This window comes from Brassica napus, chromosome C9, assembly GCF_020379485.1.
Source record: "Brassica napus cultivar Da-Ae chromosome C9, Da-Ae, whole genome shotgun sequence".
Taxonomy (NCBI): Eukaryota; Viridiplantae; Streptophyta; class Magnoliopsida; order Brassicales; family Brassicaceae; genus Brassica; species Brassica napus.
The window spans coordinates 19,597,261-19,623,186 of record NC_063452.1 but is presented as its reverse complement, the minus strand read 5'-3'; the positions used below and the strand labels follow the sequence as shown (position 1 = coordinate 19,623,186).

At 40.3% G+C, this 25,926-nt stretch overlaps 1 protein-coding gene across 1 annotated transcript; it reads right to left on the bottom strand.

Annotated features, from left to right (window-relative positions):
- Positions 1–19,169: 19,169 nt before the first annotated feature.
- On the bottom strand, positions 19,170–24,209 carry LOC106435192 (glucose-6-phosphate isomerase, cytosolic). Its single transcript, XM_013876058.3, has 23 exons — positions 23,953–24,209; positions 23,677–23,731; positions 23,503–23,579; positions 23,266–23,347; positions 23,144–23,191; positions 22,758–22,913; positions 22,571–22,667; positions 22,439–22,481; positions 21,995–22,062; positions 21,818–21,902; positions 21,641–21,689; positions 21,349–21,421; positions 21,209–21,269; positions 20,942–21,008; positions 20,751–20,807; positions 20,608–20,661; positions 20,372–20,500; positions 20,223–20,286; positions 20,050–20,123; positions 19,903–19,956; positions 19,753–19,821; positions 19,464–19,661; positions 19,170–19,377 (listed from the first exon to the last, which is right to left on the bottom strand). Exons 2-23 carry the CDS (start codon positions 23,728–23,730, stop codon positions 19,354–19,356), a joined length of 1,683 nt encoding a protein of 560 aa, XP_013731512.2. The 5' UTR covers position 23,731; positions 23,953–24,209; the 3' UTR covers positions 19,170–19,353.
- Between the last annotated feature and the right edge of the window lie 1,717 nt (positions 24,210–25,926).

Sequence of the window (25,926 nt, the reverse complement as noted above, 5' to 3'; positions counted from 1 at the left end):
ACACACAATTGATGAATATGCTACGAAATTCTTCTATATGACAGAAATGATGACATCGGGTGAAACCGAAAAACAACTTATCTCTCGCTTCACTGGAGGACTACGTGTGTAACTACAAGTCACCTTGGCATAATTCAACCTGGCTTCTGTGTTGGAGGCACACCAAGATATCATCTCTACGGAAATCCAACTCCGATCTTCTTGGAACTCAACCCCGCGTAAACGCTTTCAAATTTCAAGTGACACCGCGGCAAACCCTACCTCAGACTGAGCTACACAACGTACTGATCCTACCAAATCGAGACAGAACACATACACCATCGCCAACTCTTGGCCAGCTCATACCAATTCCCTTTGTTTCTTCTCTTATGGAGAACGAGGTCAGTTACAAACGACACGCCCCAAGCAAATAAAACACGGTCTTGTCATCCAGGAAACCGATGATGAGGAACCACAATACAATGATTATGATGAAGAACATGATATAACAACAGACGTATTACATGGAGATACATGTCTCAATTTGGTCCTTCGTCGCAATTGTCTCCTCCTGAGAGCATCGCAAGAGTCGTGGCTGTGTAGTAACCTATTCAGGTCTACTTGCACTATCAACGGAAAAGTATGCAAACTAATTATTCACTATGGAAGTTGTGCTAATGTCATCTCAAACAAACGAGGCACAAAAATTGAGTTTGGAAATCAAACCCCATCCATCACCAGATACACTCGCGTGGCTCAACAACGGTACCGAAATCAAAGTATCCAAGAAGGTGTCTTTTATCATTCTCCACTGGCCACTATAAGGATTCAACAACATGTGATGTCATTCCTATGGACGAATGTCACATATTACTCGGACGGCCTTGACAGTTTGGCCGTGATGCGGTCCATCGCAGAAAAGCAAATACGTATAGCTTCGTGTTCGGAGATCGTACGATCACCTTGCTGCCTTCTATGGAGCAACCGGAACCAAGCATTCGCACTTATCAGGATTCTCATGCAGTTTCTGCATCAAAAACACTCTTTACCATTCCTAAAGCAGAACTCGCGGAACACGTTAGTAATGGTGATGTACTTTGGGTCCCCGTACACGGCTCGGTAGCGACCGAGCACGAACACGGCTCGGTCGCTACGTAGCGACCAAGCTAAATCCAAGCTCTCGCTAGTAGCGACCGAGCACATACACGGCTCGGTCGCTACGTAGCGACCGAACTTTCCCAAAACGTCGATACGACACGAATCCATGCATTCTCGTCTACTCTTTAATGCTATCTCCCGTGAGCCATGGCTAAACCATTATTTGTTTCTCATCACTCGAAGTCATCAGTCAAACTTTATGATAAAAACCGCGGGAAGTTTATTTTTATCGAAGAAACCGTAATAAACGTTTCGAGTCGAAGACGGCCCAGAGAGACCTAAAACGCAACTCGAAGCCCACTTACGATTTCTTAACCAAAAACCCATAAGAAGTATGATGGTTTATGTTTGGTTCGTACGGCAAGATAAATGTCAAGTTTCCGCGGATAAATGTGAAGTTTCCGAAGATAATCACGAAGATAGGGAAAATTGGAATATCTCCATTTTTGAGCTATGACAGCTTAATGGCAGAAGGGGAAAGGCGCAAACCAACCTAGGAGCAAGTATATAAGGAGTCCTAGGCGAGAGGCAAGAGGGAACTTTTTCAGAGCAAACTTAGTACTTAGAGCAATTAGTCAACTTTCCGTTTTTGTTATTTCGAGCTGCGACTCAACTAGGTTTTGCAGTCTTAGGTTGTTAGAACTAGGAATCTCGCCAACAGCTCTCATAGCCGAGGCTTCTACCTTGTTGTAACGCTCATACGCGAATTCGGAATAAAACTTCTTTTGCTCTCTTTTACGATTTCTTATATTTTCATCGTTTTCATTATCGTATTCTGATTGCTTGGCGTGTGGTTTAGCAGAGATCTGGGACCTCTGGGAAATTAGGATTTTCCTAACTTTCCTTATTTAAACGGAAATCGACAGTGTGAATTTCGGTTCCCACAAAAAGGTCATCGCCTATGGTTCAAGACAGTTAAGGAAGCACGAGGAGAAATACCCCACCCATGATCTAGAGATGGACACAGTGGTATTTGCTTTAAAAATATGGAGATCATATCTTTATGGCGAGACAATTCAAATCTTTACTGATCACAAGAGTCTCAAGTATCTCTTTACTCAGTCAGATTTGAATTTGAGACAAAGGAGGTGGATGGAGTTTATCACGGATTATGACTTACAAATCCAATATCACCCAGGAAAGGCGAATGTGGTATCAGATGCACTGAGTTGGAGGAGAAGTGATACATCTATTGAGAAAGACTTAGAAGCCTTAAACGCAGAATTCAAGATGGTTAGTCTTTCAGCCATAGAGGGCGAGGGCAGCGAGCCATTGGGATTACGAGCAGTGAATCAAGCTAACCTCTTGCAAAGAATTCGAGAAGAGCAGAAGGAAGATGTGAAGCTAAAGAAGATTATAAAATAACTTGAAGAATCAGGCGGAAGAAATTATAGTGGTTATCATTTGGCTGATGACAGAACCCTCCTACTGAAACAGTACCTGTAGGAAAGGAGTTACGAGAAGAGATCTTGAGAACCGCACACCACTCAGTATTCAGTATTCATCCTGGAAGCACCAAGATGTACTAGGATATACGTCGATACTATCACTGGCCAGGAATCAAACGATCAGTTGCTAAGTGGGTAGCTCAGTGCCAGACATGCCAACAAATTAAAGCTGACCATCAAGTGCCGGGAGGATTATTGCAAAGCCTACCAATTCCAGAATGGAAGTGGGAGTCAGTGGCTATGGATTTTGTAACGGGGCTACCTCGAGCCCCAGGAAGAGGGAATGATACTATATGGGTGGTGGTAGACCGACTAACTAAGACTGCTCACTTTCTACCCATTAGAATTGTTGACAAGGTGGAAGTACTGGCAGAACATTACTAAAGGAGATAGTAAGATTACACGGAGTTCCTGCCAACATTGTATCTGATCGTGACCCAAGATTTACGGCTCAATTCTGGAGAGCTTTTCAGCAAGTATTGGAGACTGATCTTCATATGAGTACGACGTTTCACCCTGAAACTGACGGGCAGACGGAGCGAACAATCAGAACCTTGGAATATTTGCTAAGGATGTGTGTTTTAGACTGGTCAGGTACATGGGAAAAATATTTACCTTTGGTAGAGTTTTCTTATAATAACAGTTACCATGCAAGTATTGGGATGTCCCCATATGAGGCATTATATGGACGACCTTGCCGCACACCACTGTGTTGGTCTGAAGTTGGAGAAAGACATATGTTAGGACCAGATATAGTAGATGAAACAACAGAAAAGATAAAGATTGTCCGGGAGAATATGAAGAAAGCTCAAGACAGGCAGAAGAAGTATGCCGAACAGAATAGATGTGAAGTAATATTTCAAGTTGGTGATTGGGTATATTTGAAGGTGGCCGCACAGAAAGGGAGAGATAGATTCGGAAAAGTGGGAAAGTTAGCCACTAGATATATAGGACCATACCGAGTGATGCAACGGGTTGGAGAAGTAGCCTATCAATTAGAGTTACCATCAGATATGGCTCTTCACCCAGTTTTCCATGTCTCGATGTTAAGAAGGCATATACGAGATCCTACCGAAGTAGAGCCGCAACGAGTAGAAAACCTTCGCTCCAACCTCAATTACTCTGAAGGACCACTTCGAATCGGAGAAAGACGAATAAGGAAACTGAAGAATCGAGAGATTCCTCAAGTACAAGTATTTTGGGGAAAACAGCGCCGAGTAATTGTGACATGGGAAGATGAAGACCAGATGGGTGGAACATCAAACCACTAAGAATCCGGGACGAATTCTATTGAGAGGGGGAGAATGTAATAACCCTCTTTAAAGAGTAAAACGCAGACAAGGAAAAATCATGTAACAGCCGAGAAAATTACTCAAGTAAGTGGAAGTCGAATTGATCTTTTCCTGTGGATGTTTGTGGTTCCCAAGGTACATAAAAAATATTTAGAAATTCTTATAATAGTTTTCCATCTGAAGAAATAAATTCTTCGGGAAGTTTGGTGGATTGAAAATGCTCGCGGTTCGGCCTAGAACATCCTAGTTGAACGAGAAAATTAATCGAAAAATTTATTATAGGGCCTTAAGATAGGAATGACCTTAGAATTATTTTAAAAATGTTTTGGTCTAAGAAATCTAGGTTTTTGTCAAGGAGAAAAATTTCTGCGAGCTCGGATCAGCTTATAACACGTACAGGATTTGAATACGGCCCATTCAGGCCCATCTACGATGTGTTAAGCATATCCGGAAGCTTCAGGAAGATGCAGCTGCTTGCTTACCTCCTTCAGGCAGCTGGACATGTGCTTCTCCTTGACTAGACCACCTCCAAGCAGTTCTTGTCGCATTTCTATTGGATGCTTTGGTGGCTGGCCACAAAGCTTGGTTTTATTGGCCAAAATTGTGGCTAAGACACCAAGCTGTCTCCTATTGGTTGGTTTGGGAGGCAGAGACACCTCCTGCTTGCCATGCACGACCAAAACCCTCCCATGAGCTCATTCTCCAGCCTATAAATAGCAGACCACCCCCTTAGTTCATTCTCCACTTTTAAAACCCGACCATAGGCACCCGAGAGAACCCGATAACACCCGAACCTTAAGGTAACTTTTTAGTCTTTAGCTTTCATTTTTTCTAGTTAGCTTTCTGTTCTTTCTTTTATTTCTTTTCCTTTCATACCATACCCTTCCTGTGTCTAGATTTCCAAAGTTCTAGAGTTTTCCGATAAAAGTTTAAAGTGAAGCCGACCACGAGATAGGAGCGTTTGCAGTCCGAAACTTTCATCTTAGTGTTGAGGTGAGTCTCGGTTATGGGTTATGATTGTTGTGTGTGCGACTAGTGCCTGCAAAACAAGAGTATTGGTTGATGCATTTCTAGGTTGCGCGTTTAGATATATAATGATATGATAATGATTGATGTTTGTGAAAGATATTGAGTTATGTCGTCGGGCCTCGGCTCGAGGGATATAACATGATTGTGATACACTGATGTGTGTTGCATATGCTTATGTCATTGCATTGTATTGTTTGGGCGTCGGCTCAGATAATATAACATGTTTGATCATATCTTAACTGGGAAACCCGTAAATCCACGAACTTGATCCGTGAGGGTCCGACACTCGGGTGGAGTGTCGTGAGAGTCATTGGTGTCCACTCGAGGCCCGTGCCTTATCCGGTGCCTTACAAATATTAGTTCCGGGCAGGACGCAAAGACACGTGTGATAGGGCTAGCTACCCTCGACCGTGTAGCTGCATGACGATGCGGCAAATGTGTTATCCGGGCCATCGGCTTTTTAGACTTTGTGTTTAGAGTCAAGAAGGGATGTGTTATGGACTTCGTATCGAGATAGGAACCAATGGCGAGAAGCAGTCCTCGACGATCGATATTGATCTAACCACTCGTGAAGAGTGGATGCTTGTTTACGTGATTGCTTTATTTTTGCATTGTATATTTCTTAATATAATTGATCTATGGTGCTTAATGTTTGATGCATAATGGGGGGATAAATAATTGTTAGGAAACCCGACTCACTGAGCAAAATAGTTGCTCATTAGACTCTTTGTTTTGCAGGTAACCCGTAGTAGGTTCCATTTGGGATCGGAGGAGTACAAAGCTGTTGGTGTAGATTTGCTACCTTTTGCAAACATGTACGTTTTGTAATATGTAAGATATGGTTTTGAACATCGGCCGAGCATGTATAAAGTTTTGATTTAAAGTATATATGAGTAAGAAAAGGTTTGTGAAATGCTTGGATTCCATATGATACTAGTCCTAGTCCGGGACGAACTAACTAACAGTTTCAAACTCGGGTTGCAAATCCTTAACTTGGAATCGCTAGGAAACCCGTTCTTTGACATATGATCTTGGGATTCCGGATCTGATCCGGGAACCTCGGGTCAAATGTTTGGGCACGTGGTAGTAGTATCTTCGATCTGGTTAGAGTTCTTTAGTTCGTCGTGCATGTTACTAATTAACTTTTACTTATTCTGGATCGGGGGTGTTACAACTAAGGTGGTATCAGAGCATGGTTCACTTTGCTCACTTGGGAACCTGTTTTCAATAATTTATCGAGTCAAAGGTGTCGCAAAAGGTAGAATAGGAAACCAACGTGCTCCTTTGTTAGATAAGTTGGGATTATTACTTACCCTGAGTTGTACTGCAGTATGTTTCCAAGACGTACAAGGAGTGACGAGCCAGTGACACCACCAAGATATGGACAATGTAATTCTGAAAACCACAGAGTCTATTCAAACCTTGAGGTAACAGATGATTCTGCGATAGCACAAGGAAATAACCATTACTATGAACACGAACATGAGTCGACCGGGAGAAATCCGACGGTTTCACATATGGGCTATGAACAAGAAGAACGATATGAGGATTTGAGGGAGATGAATCAAGCACCTGATATGTATGGATCAAGGCGGAATTATGCAACAACACATAATCCAAGGCGGAATGAATCTGAGTTCATGCACCGGGAAAGGACGCCCGAGCCACGTTGTAGGCAAGAACAGAGGACAGCTGGGAGTTTGGATCCTCTTATAGTATTGGTGCAAGGCTTGCTAGATAGACTTGATCATAGAACCAGTGAATCATCAGAGCAAAGACCATCTTCCTCTCCAGATTACCTGAAGATGGTTACGTTAATGAAGAAGTTTGGAACCGTTAGATGCCCTGGAGATCCCTTCGAAGCGTCAGCATGGCTGAGGAATTTGGAGAAAAACTTTCGGGCCATCCACAGCCCTGATAATTTCAAGAAGGATGTGGCAATATACTACTTGACCAAAGATGCTTCTGATTGGTGGGATAACGTGGAAGAATACTATATAGAAAGAGAGATCGACTGGGAAGATTTTAAAAAGGAGTTTGAGCGGAAATACTTCCCACCTGAAGCAAAAGACAGGCTGGAGATTCAACTCTTGGAGTTAACTCAAGGCAACCGGAAAGTCAGGGAATATGAGGCCGAGTTTACAAAGCTAAGGAAATATTCTCCTTATGGACCAAGGAATGAAGGTGCACTAATTCGAAGGTTTATAAGAGGATTGCCAGCGGATTTGGCTAGCCGACTGCAAGTAGTGAAGTTTCATAGCCTTTATGAATTGGCAGAGATAGCGGTAAATGTTGAAGAAGGTATGGAAAAGGAGCAAGCCATGATGAAGCATGCAGAGCCATCTCGCAAAACTGAAGGGCTAGGAATACGAAGAATTAATAATAAAGAACAATTTAATCGAAGGAAAGGCCGAGGAAGAAGGAATGACGGACGGTTTAGGAATGGCCCAGATATGTGTTACACTTGTGGTGGTACAGGCCATTTTTCTAGCAGTTGTCCTTATAGTCAGGGAAGGAAAGCCATGATTATATTACTTGCTTCTCGTGTGGTGAGAAAGGGCATTATGCCAACAGTTGCCCCCATAAGAGACAGGTTACGCTTCCAGCACCACCCACTAGACTAGCGATTGAACCAGCCCCAAAGCGCCAGGCAGTTGCAAAGTAAGTGAATGCTTTAGAGTTAGGAAATCCCGAACCACAACAGCCCCATCAGGGCCTGATCACAGGTAAGTAGGGTTTTAACTCATTGCTTGTTTGTGTGAATTTGACGCATGAAATATAAAATGTGAAATAAATATTGTTTAGGAACATTGTGTGTTGGTGGAGTTTATGTGCATGTTCTCTTCGACTCGGGTGCCACACATAGCTTTGTGATACCCGAGGTAGTGTCGAGTTTTAAGGGAACCTTTACTAGAGTAAAGGTAGGTGTTTCGATTAGAACCCCTGGGAACCATAACCTTCATGCCGATAGTTGTGTACTTGGGATTCCAATCCATCTGGGATCAATGGTATATCCGGCAGACCTTCTAGTTGTTCCTTTAGGACAACAAGAAGTGATTTTGGGAATGGACTGGCTGTCTAGATACTACGTGCAGTTGGATTGTGGTCGAGGAAGAATTACACTTGAAGAAAGAGGACAACCATCAATGACATACTATGGGATATATCCAAGTTCTGGAGTATCGCTTGTATCTGCTTTAAGAGTTAAGAAGGATTTGATCAAGGGCGAAGTATATTTGGTAACTCTGACTACCCTTGGAGGAGACTTGAAAGAAGGGACGCAGTTGGAAGAGATACCAATAGTAAAAGAATACCAGGATGTATTCAAGCCATTGGAAGGATTGCCCCCACCACGAAGTGATCCTTTCACCATTACATTAGAGCCGGGAGCAGCCCCAATAGCGAAGGCTCCTTATCGAATGGCTCCAGCTGAGCTTGCTGAATTAAAGAAGCAGTTGGAAGATTTGATAGAAAAGGGATTTATTAGACCGAGTTCTTCACCATGGGGAGCACCAGTCTTATTTGTGAAAAAGAAAGACGGCACCATGCGGTTATGCATCGATTATAGATGGATTAACAATGTTACAGTAAAGGACAAGTATCCCTTGCCAAGGATCGATGAATTGTTAGATCAGCTTCATGAGGCAAGCTGGTTCTCAAAGATACATTTGGCATCGGAATACCATCAGATCCCTATATCAGAGTCCGATATCATGAAGACAGCTTTCAGGACCCGGTATGGCCACTATGAATTTGTGGTAATGCCTTTTGGTCTTACAAATGCGCCGGCTGCTTTCATGCCCTTGATGAATGATTTATTTCGTGATTACTTGGATAAATTTTCAATCATCTTCATTGATGATATACTTATTTATTCCAAAAGTAAAGAGGAACATGCAGAGCACCTCCAAAAGGTGTTGGAGCGATTAAAAAGCCATAAGTTGTTCGCCAAGTTTAGTAAATGTAGCTTCTGGAAAAGGGAGATTGGATTCCTTGGTCATCGAATTTCAGAGAAGGGTGTTGCGGTAGATCCTGAAAAGGTTGAAGTGGTTAAGGATTGGCCACGCCCTACCAGCGCTACCGAGGTTCGAAGCTTTCTAGGATTGGCTGGATATTATCAAAATTTTGTGAGGAATTTTTCCATCATGGCCAAACCCTTGACGAGGCTGACTGGGAAAGATATATCATTTGAATGAGATAAGAAAGAGGAAAAGGCTTTTACACAATTAAAGGAAGCTTTGACGACAACACCTATTCTTGCATTACCTACTTTAGGAAGACCTTACACCATATACACTGATGCTTCTCGAGTAGGACTGGATTGTGTACTGATGCAGGATGAAAAGAGTTGGGGTCAAAATCGGTCACGAAGGAATCAATGTCTGAAAGTCCGTAAAAATCAGCATGAACATTTTTACGAAAAGTAATCTTCGTAAAGAAATCTTTACGAAGAGCCTTGCGGTAAAATCTTGTTCTAATCTCAATCGAACCACTAAATACTGATTTTCCAAAGGCAACGGACATGTATCCAAATCGGCCACGGACAAGCTAAAGTATGGCCATCGGACCACGCACAAGCCAAGCTCGGTCGCTACACGAACACGGGTCGGTCGCTACGTAGCGACCAAGCACGTACATGGCTCGGTCGCTACGTAGCGACCGAACTTTCCCAAAACATTGATACGACACGAATCCAAGCATTCTCGTCTACTCTTTAATGCTATCTCCCGTGAGCCATGGCTAAACCATTATTTGTTTCTCATCACTCGAAGTCATCAGTCAAACTTTAAGATAAAAACCGCGGGAAGTTTGTTTTTATCGAAGAAACCGTAATAAAGGTTTCGGGTCGAAGACGGCCCAGAGAGACCTAAAACGCAACTCGAGGTCCACTTACGATTTCTTAACCAAAAACTCATAAGCCGTATGACGGTTTATGCTTGGTTCGTACGGCAAGATAAATGTCAAGTTTCCGCGGATAAATGTGAAGTTTCCGAAGATAATCACGAAGATCGGGAAAATTGGAATATCTCCATTTTTTAGCTATGCCGGCTTAAGGGCAGAAGGGAAAATACGCAAACCGACCTAGGAGCAAGTATATAAGGAGTCCTAGGCGAGAGGCAAGAGGGAACTTTTTCAGAGCAAACTTAGCACTTAGAGCAATTAGTCAACTTTCCGTTTTTGTTATTTCGAGCTGCGACTCAACTAGGTTTTCCAGTCTTAGGTTGTTAGAACTAGGAATCTCGCCCGCAACTCTCATAGCTGAGGCTTCTACCTTGTTGTAACGCTCATACGCGAATTCAGAATAAAACTCCTTTTGCTTTCTTTTACGATTTCTTATATTTTCATCGTTTTCATTCTCGTATTCTGATTGTTTGGCGTGTGGTTTAGCAGAGATCCGAGACCTCTGGGAAATTATGATATTCCTAACATTCCTTATTTAAACGGAAATCGACAGTGTGAATTTTAGTTCCCACAGTGTAAATTTTGGTTCCTAAGATCGAAATCACAGCAGAAACGTTTCTCGTAAAACCCGCAGAAACAACGCTACTTTGACATGTGTATACATATCACCGATTTACAATCTTCGTAAAACCGGTCCCCATTACTTACACGAAAAATCTTTCGTACAATCAGACCAAGTCTTACGAAGAAACTTTTGAAAGTAAACATAACTGGTTTTACGAAGAAGTATATTTTGTATAGCAAACACAAAGCTGTAAAATCTGACTTTGGATAACCAATCTAAAGAGATATCTCTTCGCATTACGATTTAATAGATCTCATATTTTAGCCATGCGGCTCACTGGCTTCTGCGTTTCGTTCCCCTCGGTCACATCCGAGCAGGCAATCGTCCCGCAACTGACTCCGCATTGGTTCTGTGTCAAACCTCTTAGGCTACGTCTTCCTCAGACAAAAACAAATCAATTTTCATAAGACTATAGGTAACATTATACGAAACATTCATCGTATAACTGAAACCTAAAGCATAGAATCATTTTCTATGACTATCAGCCATCTTAAGACAGATAACTCTGGAAAACATGGCATATCAATCTCGACAAGCGCTCTTTGGCCCTCGGTCAATTACGCCTTCCAGTAAAGGTCCAAACCAGAATTTGCCATCCCCTTCAAGGACGATCGTAAACTAACACGACCTTAAATGTCAAAGTACCATGGTCTAATCCTCGACCTACAACATCCTTGGTTATTAGACCGAGTTCTTCACCATGGGGAGCACCAGTCTTATTTGTGAAAAAGAAAGACGGCACCATGCGGTTATGCATCGATTATAGAGGGATTAACAATGTTACAGTAAAGGACAAGTATCCCTTGCCAAGGATCGATGAATTGTTAGATCAGCTTCATGAGGCAAGCTGGTTCTTAAAGATACATTTGGCATCGGAATACCATCAGATCCCTATATCAGAGTCCGATATCATGAAGACGGCTTTCAGGACCCGGTATGGCCACTATGAATTTGTGGTAATGCCTTTTGGTCTTACAGATGCGCCGGCTGCTTTCATGCCCTTGATGAATGATTTATTTCATGATTACTTGGATAAATTTTCAATCATCTTCATTGATGATATACTTATTTATTCAAAAAGTAAAGAGGAACATGCAGAGCACCTCCAAAAGGTGTTGGAGCGATTAAAAAGCCATAAGTTGTTCGCCAAGTTTAGTAAATGTAGCTTCTGGAAAAGGGAGATTGGATTCCTTGTTCATCGAGTTTCAGAGAAGGGTGTTGCGGTAGATCCTGAAAAGGTTGAAGTGGTTAAGGATTGGCCACGCCCTACCAGCGCTACCGAGGTTCGAAGCTTTCTAGGATTGGCTGGATATTATCGAAATTTTGTGAGGAATTTTTCCATCATGGCCAAACCCTTGACGAGGCTGACTGGGAAAGATATATCATTTGAATGAGATAAGAAAGAGGAAAAGGCTTTTACACAATTAAAGGAAGCTTTGACGACAACACCTATTCTTGCATTACCTACTTTAGGAAGACCTTACACCATATACACTGATGCTTTTCGAGTAGGACTGGATTGTGTACTGATGCAGGATGAAAAGAGTTGGGGTCAAAATCGGTCACGAAGGAATCAATGTCTGAAAGTCCGTAAAAATCAGCATGAACATTTTTACGAAAAGTAATCTTCGTAAAGAAATCTTTGCGAAGAGCCTTGCGGTAAAATCTTGTTCTAATCTCAATCGAACCACTAAATACTGATTTTCCAAAGGCAACGGACACGTATCCAAATCGGCCACAGACAAGCTAAAGTATGGCCATCGGACCACGCACAAGCCAAGCTCGGTCGCTACACGAACACGGGTCGGTCGCTACGTAGCGACCAAGCACGTACATGGCTCGGTCGCTACGTAGCGACCGAACTTTCCCAAAACATCGATACGACACGAATCCAAGCATTCTCGTCTACTCTTTAATGCTATCTCCCGTGAGCCATGGCTAAACCATTATTTGTTTCTCATCACTCGAAGTCATCAGTCAAACTTTAAGATAAAAACCGCGGGAAGTTTGTTTTTATCGAAGAAACCGTAATAAAGATTTCGGGTCGAAGACGGCCCAGAGAGACCTAAAATGCAACTCGAGGCCCACTTACGATTTCTTAACCAAAAACCCATAAGCCGTATGACAGTTTATGCTTGGTTCGTACGGCAAGATAAATGTCAAGTTTCCGCGGATAAATGTGAAGTTTCCGAAGATAATCACGAAGATCGGGAAAATTGGAATATCTCCATTTTTTAGCTATGCCGGCTTAATGGCAGAAGGGAAAATACGCAAACCGACCTAGGAGCAAGTATATAAGGAGTCCTAGGCGAGAGGCAAGAGAGAACTTTTTCAGAGCAAACTTAGCACTTAGAGCAATTAGTCAACTTTCCGTTTTTGTTATTTCGAGCTGCGACTCAACTAGGTTTTCCAGTCTTAGGTTGTTAGAACTAGGAATCTCGCCCGCAACTCTCATAGCCGAGGCTTCTACCTTGTTGTAACGCTCATACGCGAATTCGGAATAAAACTCCTTTTGCTCTCTTTTACGATTTCTTATATTTTCATCGTTTTCATTCTCGTATTCTGATTGTTTTGCGTGTGGTTTAGCAGAGATCCGAGACCTCTGGGAAATTATGATTTTCCTAACATTCCTTATTTAAATGGAAATCGACAGTGTGAATTTTGGTTCCCACAGTGTAAATTTTGGTTCCTAAGATCGAAATCACAGCAGAAACGTTTCTCGTAAAACCCGCAGAAACAACGCTACTTTGACATGTGTATACATATCACCGATTTACAATCTTCGTAAAACCGGTCCCCATTACTTACACGAAAAATCTTTCGTACAATCAGACCAAGTCTTACGAAGAAACTTTTGAAAGTAAACATAACTGGTTTTACGAAGAAGTATATTTTGTATAGCAATCACAAAGCTGTAAAATCTGACTTTGGATAACCAATCTAAAGAGATATCTCTTCGCATTACGATTTAATAGATCTCATATTTTAGCCATGCGGCTCACTGGCTTCTGCATTTCGTTCCCCTCGGTCACATCCGAGCAGGCAATCATCCCGCAACTGACTCCGCATTGGTTCTGTGTCAAACCTCTTAGGCTACGTCTTCCTCAGACAAAAACAAATCAATTTTCATAAGACTATAGGTAACATTATACGAAACATTCATCGTATAACTGAAACCTAAAGCATAGAATCATTTTCTATGACTATCAGCCATCTTAAGATAGATAACTCTGGAAAACTTGGCATATCAATCTCGACAAGCGCTCTTTGGCCCTCGGTCAATTACGCCTTCCAGTAAAGGTCCAAACCAGAATTTGCCATCCCCTTCAAGGACGATCGTAAACTAACACGACCTTAAATGTCAAAGTACCATGGTCTAATCCTCGACCTACAACATCCTTGGTTATCTGAGTGAACACATCCTTCACGCCAAGCAAAACTATTTGAGAAACTATCGCTCCATCACTTAACGGCTAAACTACAATCTACGATTTGTCTAAAAACGTCGTGACACTATTAAGAGAATAATTATCGTATAACCCACGGTCGGAAATCATATGATAAATTCTTCATAACGAAACTCAGTCCTAACAACCAAACAGTTAACGGAAAACCAAAACTTGTCGACAATCGACCAAGTTCGATACATTCCACAATTCACTTTAAGCCCGCTATGTTTTACCCATAATACGCGGCATGTAAGGAAAAATTCGTAACAAAGCTTCTAGAGCTATAAGAAACATCCTAAAAAATGCACGAAATAGATCTCGAAAGGCCAACACTTCACAAAGCATTATGAAGGAAAACGTTTCTTCCCACGGACAAATTTACGCGACCCCTCAGTCCTAATTCCTCGATCGCAAATCAAATTATTAGCATCCAAACAGGAGCAACAGTTTTGGCTGCGAACATCCGTAGACAGACCAGAATGTTTCTCGAACGCAGGACTAAGACTAAGCCCTTGCAATATCGCGAAACATCTTCAAGCCGCGAACATTTCAAGCACGAAACGCGGCATACGAAAGAAAAAATCAATCTTCAGCATTGCGAGACGTCGCAGAAGCCTGAAGAACCATTTTTCGACAAAATTACCTTCCTCGATAAATGCACCTTCTTGGAAGAACAAACAGTCATACATACGAACATCTTCTCAAACACGTATTCTTCGCGAAGACTAAAAAACGGTAATATCTACCGATAAGTTTGTTGCTAATCACAACAAACTCTTAACGTCCTAAACAGACTTAGCCATCTCGTAGAGATAGCTCTTGTACACCCGACACAAGGGCAATAGCGCTATATAAAAATCCGAAACTTTGGTCAGCACTTTCGGGAGACTTAAAAATTGTCCTCGAAGAGATGCTCGATTCCTACCATACAAGTCACGTAAGCCGAGAACATATCGCGGACTTTAAAGCGGGATAGAATCAGGTCGAAAACGATACAGGAAACGTAAGTCAAAGTAGTCATACTAAAGCCGTGATTAGACCTAGGTCTTGCCCTAAACCCAACACACTGGTCTCTAACATCTCTAGGCATAGTATCAAACACCCTGATACGAGATCCCAAAATTTGTCCTTTGGCCAATATTCGAGCGTCTTCAGAAATCACGCAAGTTTACCCACTGCGGAAAACTATCTAAACAGATCACGGATATAGCACTTCACACAGAGTTAGATTACGAGATGACAACTCGTAGTCTTTCTTCTACACCCATATAAAATGCCATCGGCAGCAACACGCCTGATAACCTCTACATATAAACTAGACCGTAAAGGTCTCGCTGGAAAACTAGTCATAAGAACCTTAACTCCAAGACGAACTACGAAAGGCTTGATCCCTTCAACAAGGGTACGTAGGCAGCCGTCATAAGGTACAGCCCCAATCTTATCGCGTTCCAATTTTAGAAGAGCGAGAAGACCACTTACCACGGACCTTTTCAACCATTAATTCCGCCTAACTCACCTAACTTGCCTAACTTGCCAAGCCACTCGCTAGAGCCTCACACTAAGTAGAGACCAAGCTCAAGCCAACCTCGGTCGCTACGTAGCGACCGAGCACGAACACGGCTCGGCCGCTACGTAGCGACCAAACTCCAGCCAAGCTCAGTCGCAACGTAGCGACCGGGCACGTACACGGCTCGGTCGCTACGTAGCGACTGAACTTTCCCAAAACGTCGATACGACACGAATCCATGCATTCTCGTCTACTCTTTAATGTTATCTCTCGTGAGTCATGGCTAAACCTTTTTTTGTTTCTCATCACTCAAAGTCATCAGTCAAACTTTATGATAAAAACCGCGGGAAGTTTGTTTTTATCGAAGAAACCGTAATAAACGTTTCGAGTCGAAGACGCCCAGAGAGACCTAAAACGCAACTCGAAGCCCACTTATGATTTCTTAACCAAAAGCTCATAAGTCGTATGACGGTTTATGCTTGGTCCGTACGGCAAGATAAATGTCAAGTTTTCGCGGATAAATGTGAAGTTTCCAAAGATAATCACGAAGATCGGGAAAATTAGAATATCTCTTTTTTTGAGCTATGACGGCTTAAGGGCAGAAGGGGAAAGGTGCAAACCGACCTAGGAGCAAGTATATAAGGAGTCCTAGGCGAGAGGCAAGAGGGAACTTTTTCAGAGCAAACTTAGCACTTAGAGCAATTAGTCAACTTTCCGTTTTTGTTATTTCGAACTGCGACTCAACTAGGTTTTGCAGTCTTAGGTTGTTAGAACTAGGAATCTCGCCAACAGCTCTCATAGCCGAGGCAATAAAATTTGAGGCAATAAAATTGTGGCCAACACCTCATATAATCAATGAGGTTTGTAGCTTTTATGGTTTTGCCTCATTTTATCACAGGTTCGTGCATCACTTCAGGGGCGAGGAGGAGTGCGTAGGAATGTCGACCAAATATCACAGCACCACTCATGGACTGTATGAAAAGGTGTGTGTTTCTCTTGGACACCCGAAGCAAACATTGCATTTGAAGAACTCAAGAAACCATTAATCTCAGCTCAAATATTGGCTCTTCCCAATTTCACTCAAGTATTCAAGTTACATTGTGATGCTTGTAAGCTTGGTATTGAAGCTGTTCTCAGTCAACATGGCCGTCAGTGGTATTTTACAGTGAAAATATTGCATGTTCTCGTGCTTGTTATAGTACTTATGATGTGGAGTTCTACGCCATAGTCCAAGCTATAAAACATTGGCGTAATTATCTCTTTCATCAGGAGTTTATACTTTACATCGATCACGATGCTTTAAAACACTTGGGGAGACAAGGACAAGATTTCCTCACGTCATGCTTTATGGATTGCTTTTCTTCAGCAGTTTACATTCGTGATCAAGCATCAATCGATGTGGATCGCCATCACCGCAATATACAGTTCAAGGTCGGAGATCTTGTGTGGGCAGTCCTTACTCAAGAGCATTTTGCACCGAGTGACTACAACAAATTGAAGTAACGTAATGTTGGTCCTTTGAAAGTTCTTGAGAAGATAAATGCCAATGTGTATCGACTTCTATTACCTTCAGCATGTCGTTACTCGGATGTATTCAACGTAAAGCATCTAATTCCTTATGTGGCACAAGATGACACTGAAGATACGAGGCCGGATCTTTCTCTACCCCGGGTGACCTGATGCAGCGTGATCATTCTTTCCTTTTCATTTTTGGTGTTGTTTTCCTTTATCGTTATTACTTTAAGATAAACATTATTTTTCCTTTTATTATAATAGATTAGGAATAATACTTACGTATAGAATGTTAGGTCATAATCACTAAGGACTTAGGAATTTTCCTATGATTATATATAGTTATCTTTAGGCTTTGTAAAGAGACACATTATTATTATTGAATTTATAAAATGAAGCTTTGCTTTCAACTCTTGTTTACGGCTAGATTATTGGTGATCGGATTCAAGCTCGTAAGTTCTTCTGGGCATTCTTAGGATAAAAAAATTGAAGCTACATTATTAGTTACTTTATCATCTTATCTGGCTTCCCAACAATCTCCATGGAACAAGATCCATGCATCATCTTTCAGCAAACCATGCTTTGCCTCTACTTGTGAGACTGTGAATGGTGTGTCTCAAGCCACAATTCCAATTGATATCGTCAACGATTCGTTACCCCTATGGAACAACTATATTGTAGGGTAATTCATCAGAGACCCTCTTCATATCGGTAAAGTTTAAGTTACAGTAAACCGTCTGCCCTGGACAAGCCTTCAAAGATTGATGCTCAGTACTTCAACCCCAATATTGTGCTCTTTAAAATTGATAATGCTTAGATCCAGTAGAGACTTCTCAGGAGCCATTAAGGGCACATATCCGACGTTCCATTGGTTGTTCAGGAGTGGAACCCGAGATCATCATCTAACACATTTGATCTTACCGCTCTACCAATCCATAATGTTCTTGACAAACTTGTAACGCCCCGCCGTCCACGGCTAATGGCCTCCCACGCCCGCTCACTCGGCTCGTGGGTCCCATTGTGTGCGACACTGACCATGCAATCACCATATGATTTTTCCTGTGCTTTGGCCTTACTCGCACGATAACGCGAATCACTTCCCTACAAATTACCATCCTTCTAATACTCCAGTTTAAGCATGCTTAATTCTAGAATTCTAAACGGATGTATGCCCGAAAAGATAAACGCACTTTGGTGATATAGGTAGCAAAATTAATTCTTTTAAACCGTTTCATATATCACAACTCGAAATGTTACAAAACTCTTCTCAATAAAGGACTTATGTTCTTGGGAGATCTGGTTGGTATATTGAAAAACCTGCATCAATAACACAAAGAGGTGTATCCGCTTGGATGTAGCTCGCGTTTTGGGTGTATCCGCTTGGATGTAGCTCGCGTTTTTTTTGGTGTATCCGCTTGGATATAGCTTGCATCAAGTTGTCATGGATTTTACATTTAGTCGTTGATTTAGGTACATGAGTCCGTATAATATAACACTTTAGGATATGGAATAATATTATATATATCTTGTATTCGATGAGATAGTTTAGTTGGTGAACGACGTTAAATTTTTGTGTCTTTGTTACCTGGTTTTATGTATTTGTTTATACATATGTTCTTTCTCGCATCTGTAACAACACAAACCTTCGAGAATGTAGATTAAGGGGACATATGTTACATACTAATTCAGAAATTGGTAAAACCTGTTAAAATGTGAATTTAAAGACTTGTGGCAAATTTGACAAATCTGAGATCACACCCTCTATGAGTGGAGTCATCAAGACCGTAAATAACTGACGAATTCGTAGGGTACTAAACTCTAATTCTGGTCACATTCACACTTTATGCATTCATAAACCTTAAACCAGCGCACTCACCCATTGCACCGAAGTCTTGGTGAAAATACCGAAATATTCATCCACGGGCTATAACCCGTTTGTCAACCATACGCAAGAGCATACCGTAATTGTTCAAGTAGTGCTCTACTTTTGACAGTGCTACGACATTTTCATATGTTATGTGATATCTTTTGCAGACTCCATATCAAAGACCATAAACCTCAGTGTGGTTTCAATGTTTTAGCTTCGTACAAGCTGGTGTAATATTATTGTACATTCACTAAGCAACGTTAAACATATTTAAAGGCGAGAAGGTTTTTCGATCTACTGGTGTTTGGATTCTCATGTCCAACCTTTTGTGATTATGGTTTTTGCAGATACTTAAATGATATTATTTGCATACATTACAATATAAAAAAGGCTCTCTGATATAGTGCTCCCAATGCTGATTTTATTGAGTTTGAGTTTATATTATATTACGATAACATGCGAGTAGCAATCATAGTATATTTTCTTAGGAAAATAGAAGAGAAGAAAAAAGAGAACAACGCTTCAAAAACGCTGGAAGTTACACGTTTGATTGAAAGGAGAAAAACTTGTTCGTCTGAAGCAACTTCACATCTTCGGCTCGGGACTCGTCTGATAAAGTATTTGAGATATATATAGCATTAATCATATGGTGTAGAAAAACCAGTAACGACAACTGAGGATGCGAGAATTGTTACCTCGAGATAACGTTTCAAAAGTGTTGTGGTACTGTAATTGAACCCCTCGGGAGCAGCTCCTTGAGTACGGGAAGAATGAAGCTGTTTCCTCACCTGAGTAGCCAGAACTTTTCCTAGCTCAACTCCCCACTGGTCAAACGAATTGATACCCCACACAAAGCCTTGAACCGCCACTCTGTGTTCATAGATTGCCAGCAACTGAAAATATATAACATAAAACAGAAATGTCAGGCTTTTTATAAATCCCCAATGAACCTCTCATCTCAAAAACCTTAAGAGAGGGGCTGACCTGGCCAACATTGTAAGCACTCAGTTCCGGAAGTAGAAGGCTAAGAGACGGTCGGTTGCCGGAAAATGTCTGTGGAAAGAGATGCCACAACGTTCATATACTTAGAAATTCGTAGCTCTTTTTAACATCGGTCCGAGACACTATTTTTACCTTGTGAGGAATGAGATTCTCTGAAACATTCTCTTTCTGCAGCTGTTCAGGTGTCTACAAAAAAAAAAAAGATTTAGTGTGATTCAGAACGGAGTCTTAGTCATGTAACAGTCTCTTTATACCCCATAACCAAATGTGATGTCTTACTTTTCCATATGCAAGAGCATCAGGCTGAGCAAAAAAGTTGGACATAAGCTCGTCATGGTTACTGACAACCTCTCCTGTGAATCCAATTCCGGAATTAGTCTTATTATGTTTCAAAAAAGAATGCATAATAAAAGAGCTTAAATAAAAGTTTGGATTAACAAGAAATGCCTTACCCTCCAAGTACACAGGTTGCTGACTCTTCACAGTGCCAATGAAATCACAAGGGATTACGCGTCCCTAAACAATCATTAAGAAAGATTTAGTGCAATCTGTAATAGCTCTGGTAGTGAGGTAAAAAAAAATCAAAAAAATTATATGTAACCTGGTGAATGAGTTGGTAAAAGCTGTGTTGGCCATTTGTTCCAGGTTCACCAAAATCAATCTCACCAGTCTCGAACAGGAGAGGTAGACCATCAATTGACACTCCCTTTCCATTACTCTCCATACTAACCTAAAAAAATCAAACAATGTGTTCCAGTAAACGTATCTTTATATTATTATTATCTCAAAGCAAGTATAAAGCAGTAAAGATTATGAAAGAGAAACTCAGTTCCATGCCTGTTGAATATGCGGAGCAAATTTCTCAAGGGCTTGGGAGTAAGGTAAGATGGCCTGAGGAAACAAAAGTATGTTGATGAAGATAAAACATCTTAATATGAGAAGAAACTTTTACTTGCTGATATACAGGAGTCAGTTTTTACCCTGGCAGGATATCCAAGAAATGATACATTCCATACACTCAATAACCCTAAAAGCACCTGAAATCGTCAAAAGTCACCAATCAACCTCTCACTATGCGTTGACTACACTAATAACTTCACGAATCTCTAGTGTTGATGGACATAGCAAAAAGACAAGAAAACTGTATAATCACACAACTAATGCAACTCACGGGTATATTCTTCTCAAACGGTGTGGACTGGAAATGCTTATCAATGCTTGAAGCTCCCTTTAAAAACCTGCAGTCCAATTTAAAAAAGGCTGAATATCAGCTGGATCTACTAAGAAGGTTTCTTCTTGATTTAGAGACAGTAACAACTTTTGAAAATAAAACGGGAATGCAATAAAAAAAAGAAGAAATCATTAAGAGGAAAATAAAATAGAAAGAATATGCCTAAGACATTTTATGAGATGGCTGATAAAGTAGAAGGTACCGTACTTCTCAACCACAGAGAAGCCATACTGTAGAGACAATGGTAAGACTCCAACAGCACTGCAAACTGCAAAAGAATTTCAGTTATACACTAAGCAAGCGGAAATGGACGAGAAATTTATACAACCAAATAAACAAGCACTTACCACTGTACCTTCCACCAACCCAGTCCCAAAATGCAAATGCATTGTTCGGATCAATGCCGAACTTCTCCACTAACTGTAAATTAAAACATCCAGAGTTTTGAACACTTTCTTCTGTACTGTCTGAATACATGTAGAAAATAAATCATGATCCCCAAGAACATGGAGACTAGCATTGTACATCAGACCCGGTAGAAAATTCAGTTTGTAAAAAGATTATACATTCGGTTTATTGTACGAAAACGAACAATGAAGAAAGAGTCACAAACAAACAAATTTAATCACAAATTCATACCGCAAGATTAGTGCTGACAGCAACCATGTGTTTTGCAACAGCCGGAGCCCTGTTAAGTTAACCACATGTTAAATGACTGCTGTTCATTCATCATAACACAACAAGGCGACAGGCGCAACAATCAAATGAATAAAATCATGAAATTTGGACGCTAAGCAAAGAGAGATAGTTACTAACCCAAGAGCAGTTGTAATCCAATTCCTCAATGTCCTAGCGTTCAGCATTGTTTCAGCCGTAGTAAACGTTTTTGAGACCACCACAACTGGAGTTAACAGTAGCATCAGTATTAGTTAGAGTAAGAATCCATAAAATAAAACTACCAAGGTGGATGTATTGATAGGTTTGACCATGAACCTAGGGTAGTTTCTGGATTTAGTCCACTGATATTTCTAGCAACATCAACAGGATCAATGTTTGCAAGGCTGCAAAAAAAAAAAAAAGTACAAATTAAATCCGGGCATAAAATATAGATTCCCCACAAGAAAATATAACAAATTAAGAAATCTGAAATGACTGACTAGAAGCTAACAAGTTCAACACAGCCTCCTCTAACTATAATACTATGTTAACCGAAATTCAGATGAGCGTGGAGTAGTTGGTGTCTGTGACGATTATGAATTTCTGTGAATCTTCAGGAGAAAGTTGAAACGAGGTAACAAGCATATCAATTAATCCAGGTTTTAAGTGTTAATTATTGTCACTTTGATTGAATACAAAAAAAGCATATCAAATTAAGACAAACATAAGTCGAACTACCAAAGCTTGACAGAAAGAAACATAGAGGTATATGATGCTTACAAACGCAGTTGACGTCCTTTGGCACACTCTGCAGCTTCAGGATCTGATAGAGAACATGCATATAAGAGGATTCAAAACAAGCTAGAAAGACAGACAAGCAAGAGCCCAGGGAGTAAGAGGACATGCAGCCACCTGTTTGAAGAGCAGTGTGCACAAAAAGTGGACCTAAGAAGCTACCACCAATACCAATTGCAATGACATCTTTCAGCGGTTTGCCAGTGGCTCCAACCTACCAATAAGTTCAGAGAACTTTTAACACATGGAGACACAAAAACAATAAAGTTAAAGGTTTCAAAAAATTGAAATCTACTAAACTTACCCAAGAACCAGAGCGAATTTTCTCAGAAAAATCCTCGATCTTGTCTAAAACATTCCACACTTCAGGAACCACATTCTTCCCATCAGCCTTAATAACTGCATACTTTGGAGCACGGAGTGCAACATGAAGCACTGACCTGTTCTCCGTACTGTTAATCTGAGAAAAGCCATTACAAAAAGTTACACAAACACTAGAGAATGATATAACGGAGATGAGAAGGGGGGGAAAAGGTCTCGGTCACTGTAATCAATGTTTCATATATTCTCTTTGACAAGTCTAGCATATAGAAATGTCTAAATTTATATTCTCTAAAATAAGGAACAGGTCCATAAGATCAAAACAAAGTGAGATTAACAGCTCTTTAAATTACAGGATAGGATACTTACATGTTCACCGTTGAACATGCGGCTGATCTTCTCTGACAACTGTGCAGCCTGCATGTAGAAAGAAAAGATGAGAAATCTCGACTTTTGTATAAAATCTACCAATAAAGACCTCTCATCCTCACCTTAGCCAAGTTCAGAAGCTTGTCCATTGTCTCCACAGTTGCACGCTGTCGAGAATAATCCAACAGGAGCCCCTCAAATTCCCTGTCAGAAAGCATACCAAAAAAAAAAAAGCAATGGGATACAAATTTTTCTTTTTAAATGCCAAGACACAAAACAAAAAGATAATATTCTTAATAATTTAAGAACAAGAGAGAAAAATGATATTTGAATAAATAGAAAAAAAAGAAGAGGCATACAACATCATGGACTCGCATCTGTGTGCATCACTCATCAAATCACGCAAATGAGTCTTGTTAATATCTTCAACATGCCCCTTCAATAAAAAAAAAAAAAAAAAAAAACTCAAATTTTTCAATCACTATTTAGAAACCAAGCACAGAGAAAAAAAAACAATCTTGAAGACTACTTACCTTCAAATCCTTCCAGGCCTGGGTCTCACAAATCAGAGCTGTTGGTGACGTCATACTAGTAGTAATCCATCAACAAATTGAAATTCACTTACATGCAAAATTATAAACCAGTTCCAATCGAAACAAGAAGAAAGTGACGGAAACAGGTTTTGATTGGAAACTAGATAGTTAGTCAATACATAATTTATTTATTTTAGCTCGAGAATCGTTACGATTCCAATGAACAGAAAGAAGAAGAAAACCGATGGATCGAGAGAGGTACGAAAAATAAAGAACCTGGGGATCTTCCGAGATGAGGAGAAGAAGAAGGTTCCGGAATTGTGACAAGGAGACTACAGAAGAGGGCGAAGAGAAGAAAAAGCGATAGGGCAGGTGAGGGCTAGAGAGGAGACCTAAGATTATGCCACGTGTCGAAGAAGGTTCTTGCTCAGCACGATGGACGGAACCATTTTTAAAGAAGGATGGCGTTGGGGCTATTTTGGAAACAAAATTAGGTTTTTTTATTACTTTAATACTTTTGGAAAATGGAAACACTCAGATTCTTGCCACTCAAACCATTTATTAAGACATTTTCTAATTCTATTTTCATATCAATATTTATTATAAAAAAATTAGTGTAGGAGATAGATTCTCTTCGCAAAACCCATAAAATAGAGGATTGGGTCCGGCAAACCGCCCGAAACATCGTTTAAAGAAATGGCTTACGACTAAACGCACGGTTTCGGCTCCTAACCACTTTTACTCGGCTCCCCGAAATAAGAGCGTCGACTTTGCTACAAGGATGATTATTCGGGCCTTTTATCAGACCTAAAGCCTATTATCGCGATACGAGCTATGGTAAATGGGAAAAGGGAGCTTGTCTATACAACGAGAGAGAGGAAGATGAAGAGAAGAGGACCTGAACATTAAGATATACACTTGGCGGTTAGAATTAGGGTTTTACTCATTTTATATCCAGCTGATTTGTACTTTTCCGGCCAGCTCTCCGACCATCAGCTTACTTTATGTTCAATGTTTTTTTATTTGTAATCAAACCGTTCACCGAGCTAATAAAAGCCTTTGAACTAACTCATTGACGAGTTTCGTCTTTTTTACTCGTTACTGACTGAACTCGGTTCAAACAATTAGTTAGAATAATATATGAAAACATTTATCTATCTTATTATTAAAACATAAATCATGATCTATTTAATGTGTAATTTTTATTTGCACCATCTCTTAAAATGTTTATTAAATATATATATTTTTATTAACCTAATAATATCATCTCAACTGTATTTGGCTACTATGGAGGTGATTGGTTGGACTGCAACTGAAGAAAATTTACTTTAGAATCTAGACTGTAAATTTTTTTTATTTAGCTTTAAGGGATTTGGCTTTAAAATTTTCTACAGGTAAAAAGATGAGGCTTAGAAAATAAAACTTTTACAACCATTTTTTATCTTTTTGGTTGTACTTTTAAAAACCAATATAAAGCATGATTGGTTGTTTTTAAGGCTGTAGATAAAAATTAAAGTTAAAGTCACCTCCTACGACCCAACAAATCACCCCTATGTATTTCATTCCCCAAATACTCTTGACATGCCCTTTAAACAAAACTCAAGTTTTACAGATTCGTTTCTCAAAAAAAATTGAGTTTAGAGATTATGGAAGGACCAGCAATAAAAAATCATTTTAAAATTATAGGTAAATTCTGAACAAAATCTAAAAATAATCCGAACTTTTCTTTTACTTATTCTTTTTTTTAAAGTCCATTTAGTCTTCATTATATTATGAGCAAGTCTATCAAATAGTTCATTTTAAAAAATTTGTCACCAAAAGAGCTCACAAAAATAAAAATGATCAAAAAGTATCATTAAAATAGGAAAAAACTCTTCTTCTTTTTTGTCATCTTTTTTTTTTGTTATCAGGAAAAGACTCTTCTATCCCTTCACTACAAGAAAACAGCAAGGATACTGAGGGAAAAAATCGTCGGAATTTCGTCGGAATAACGTTATTCCGACGACATACCGACGAAACAAGTCCTCGGAAATAATTCCTCGGAATTTCTTCTTTCCTCGGAAATCCCTCGGAATTTTCCGACGGAATTCCGAGGAAACAAATTTCCGAGAAAATTCCGAGGATCACTAGTTTGTCGGAAACCTCCTCGGAATATACCGAGGGAGAACTTCGTCGGGATATTTCCTCGGAAGCTCATCGATCGATGCTTTTTTGGACACATATCCATCGATCGATCGGAATATACTGAGG

Excerpts from the sequence above, each read along its gene's own strand:
- LOC106435192 (XM_013876058.3), bottom strand. The coding sequence starts at position 23,730 with ATGACGTCACCAACAGCTCTGATTTGTGAGACCCAGGCCTGGAAGGAT. Across the intron at positions 20,124-20,222 it reads GCAACCTGTGTACTTGGAGG|GAGAGGTTGTCAGTAACCAT; the intron begins GTAAGGCATTTC and ends TTGGATTCACAG. Across the intron at positions 19,957-20,049 it reads ATGCTCTTGCATATGGAAAA|ACACCTGAACAGCTGCAGAA; the intron begins GTAAGACATCAC and ends TTTTTTTTGTAG.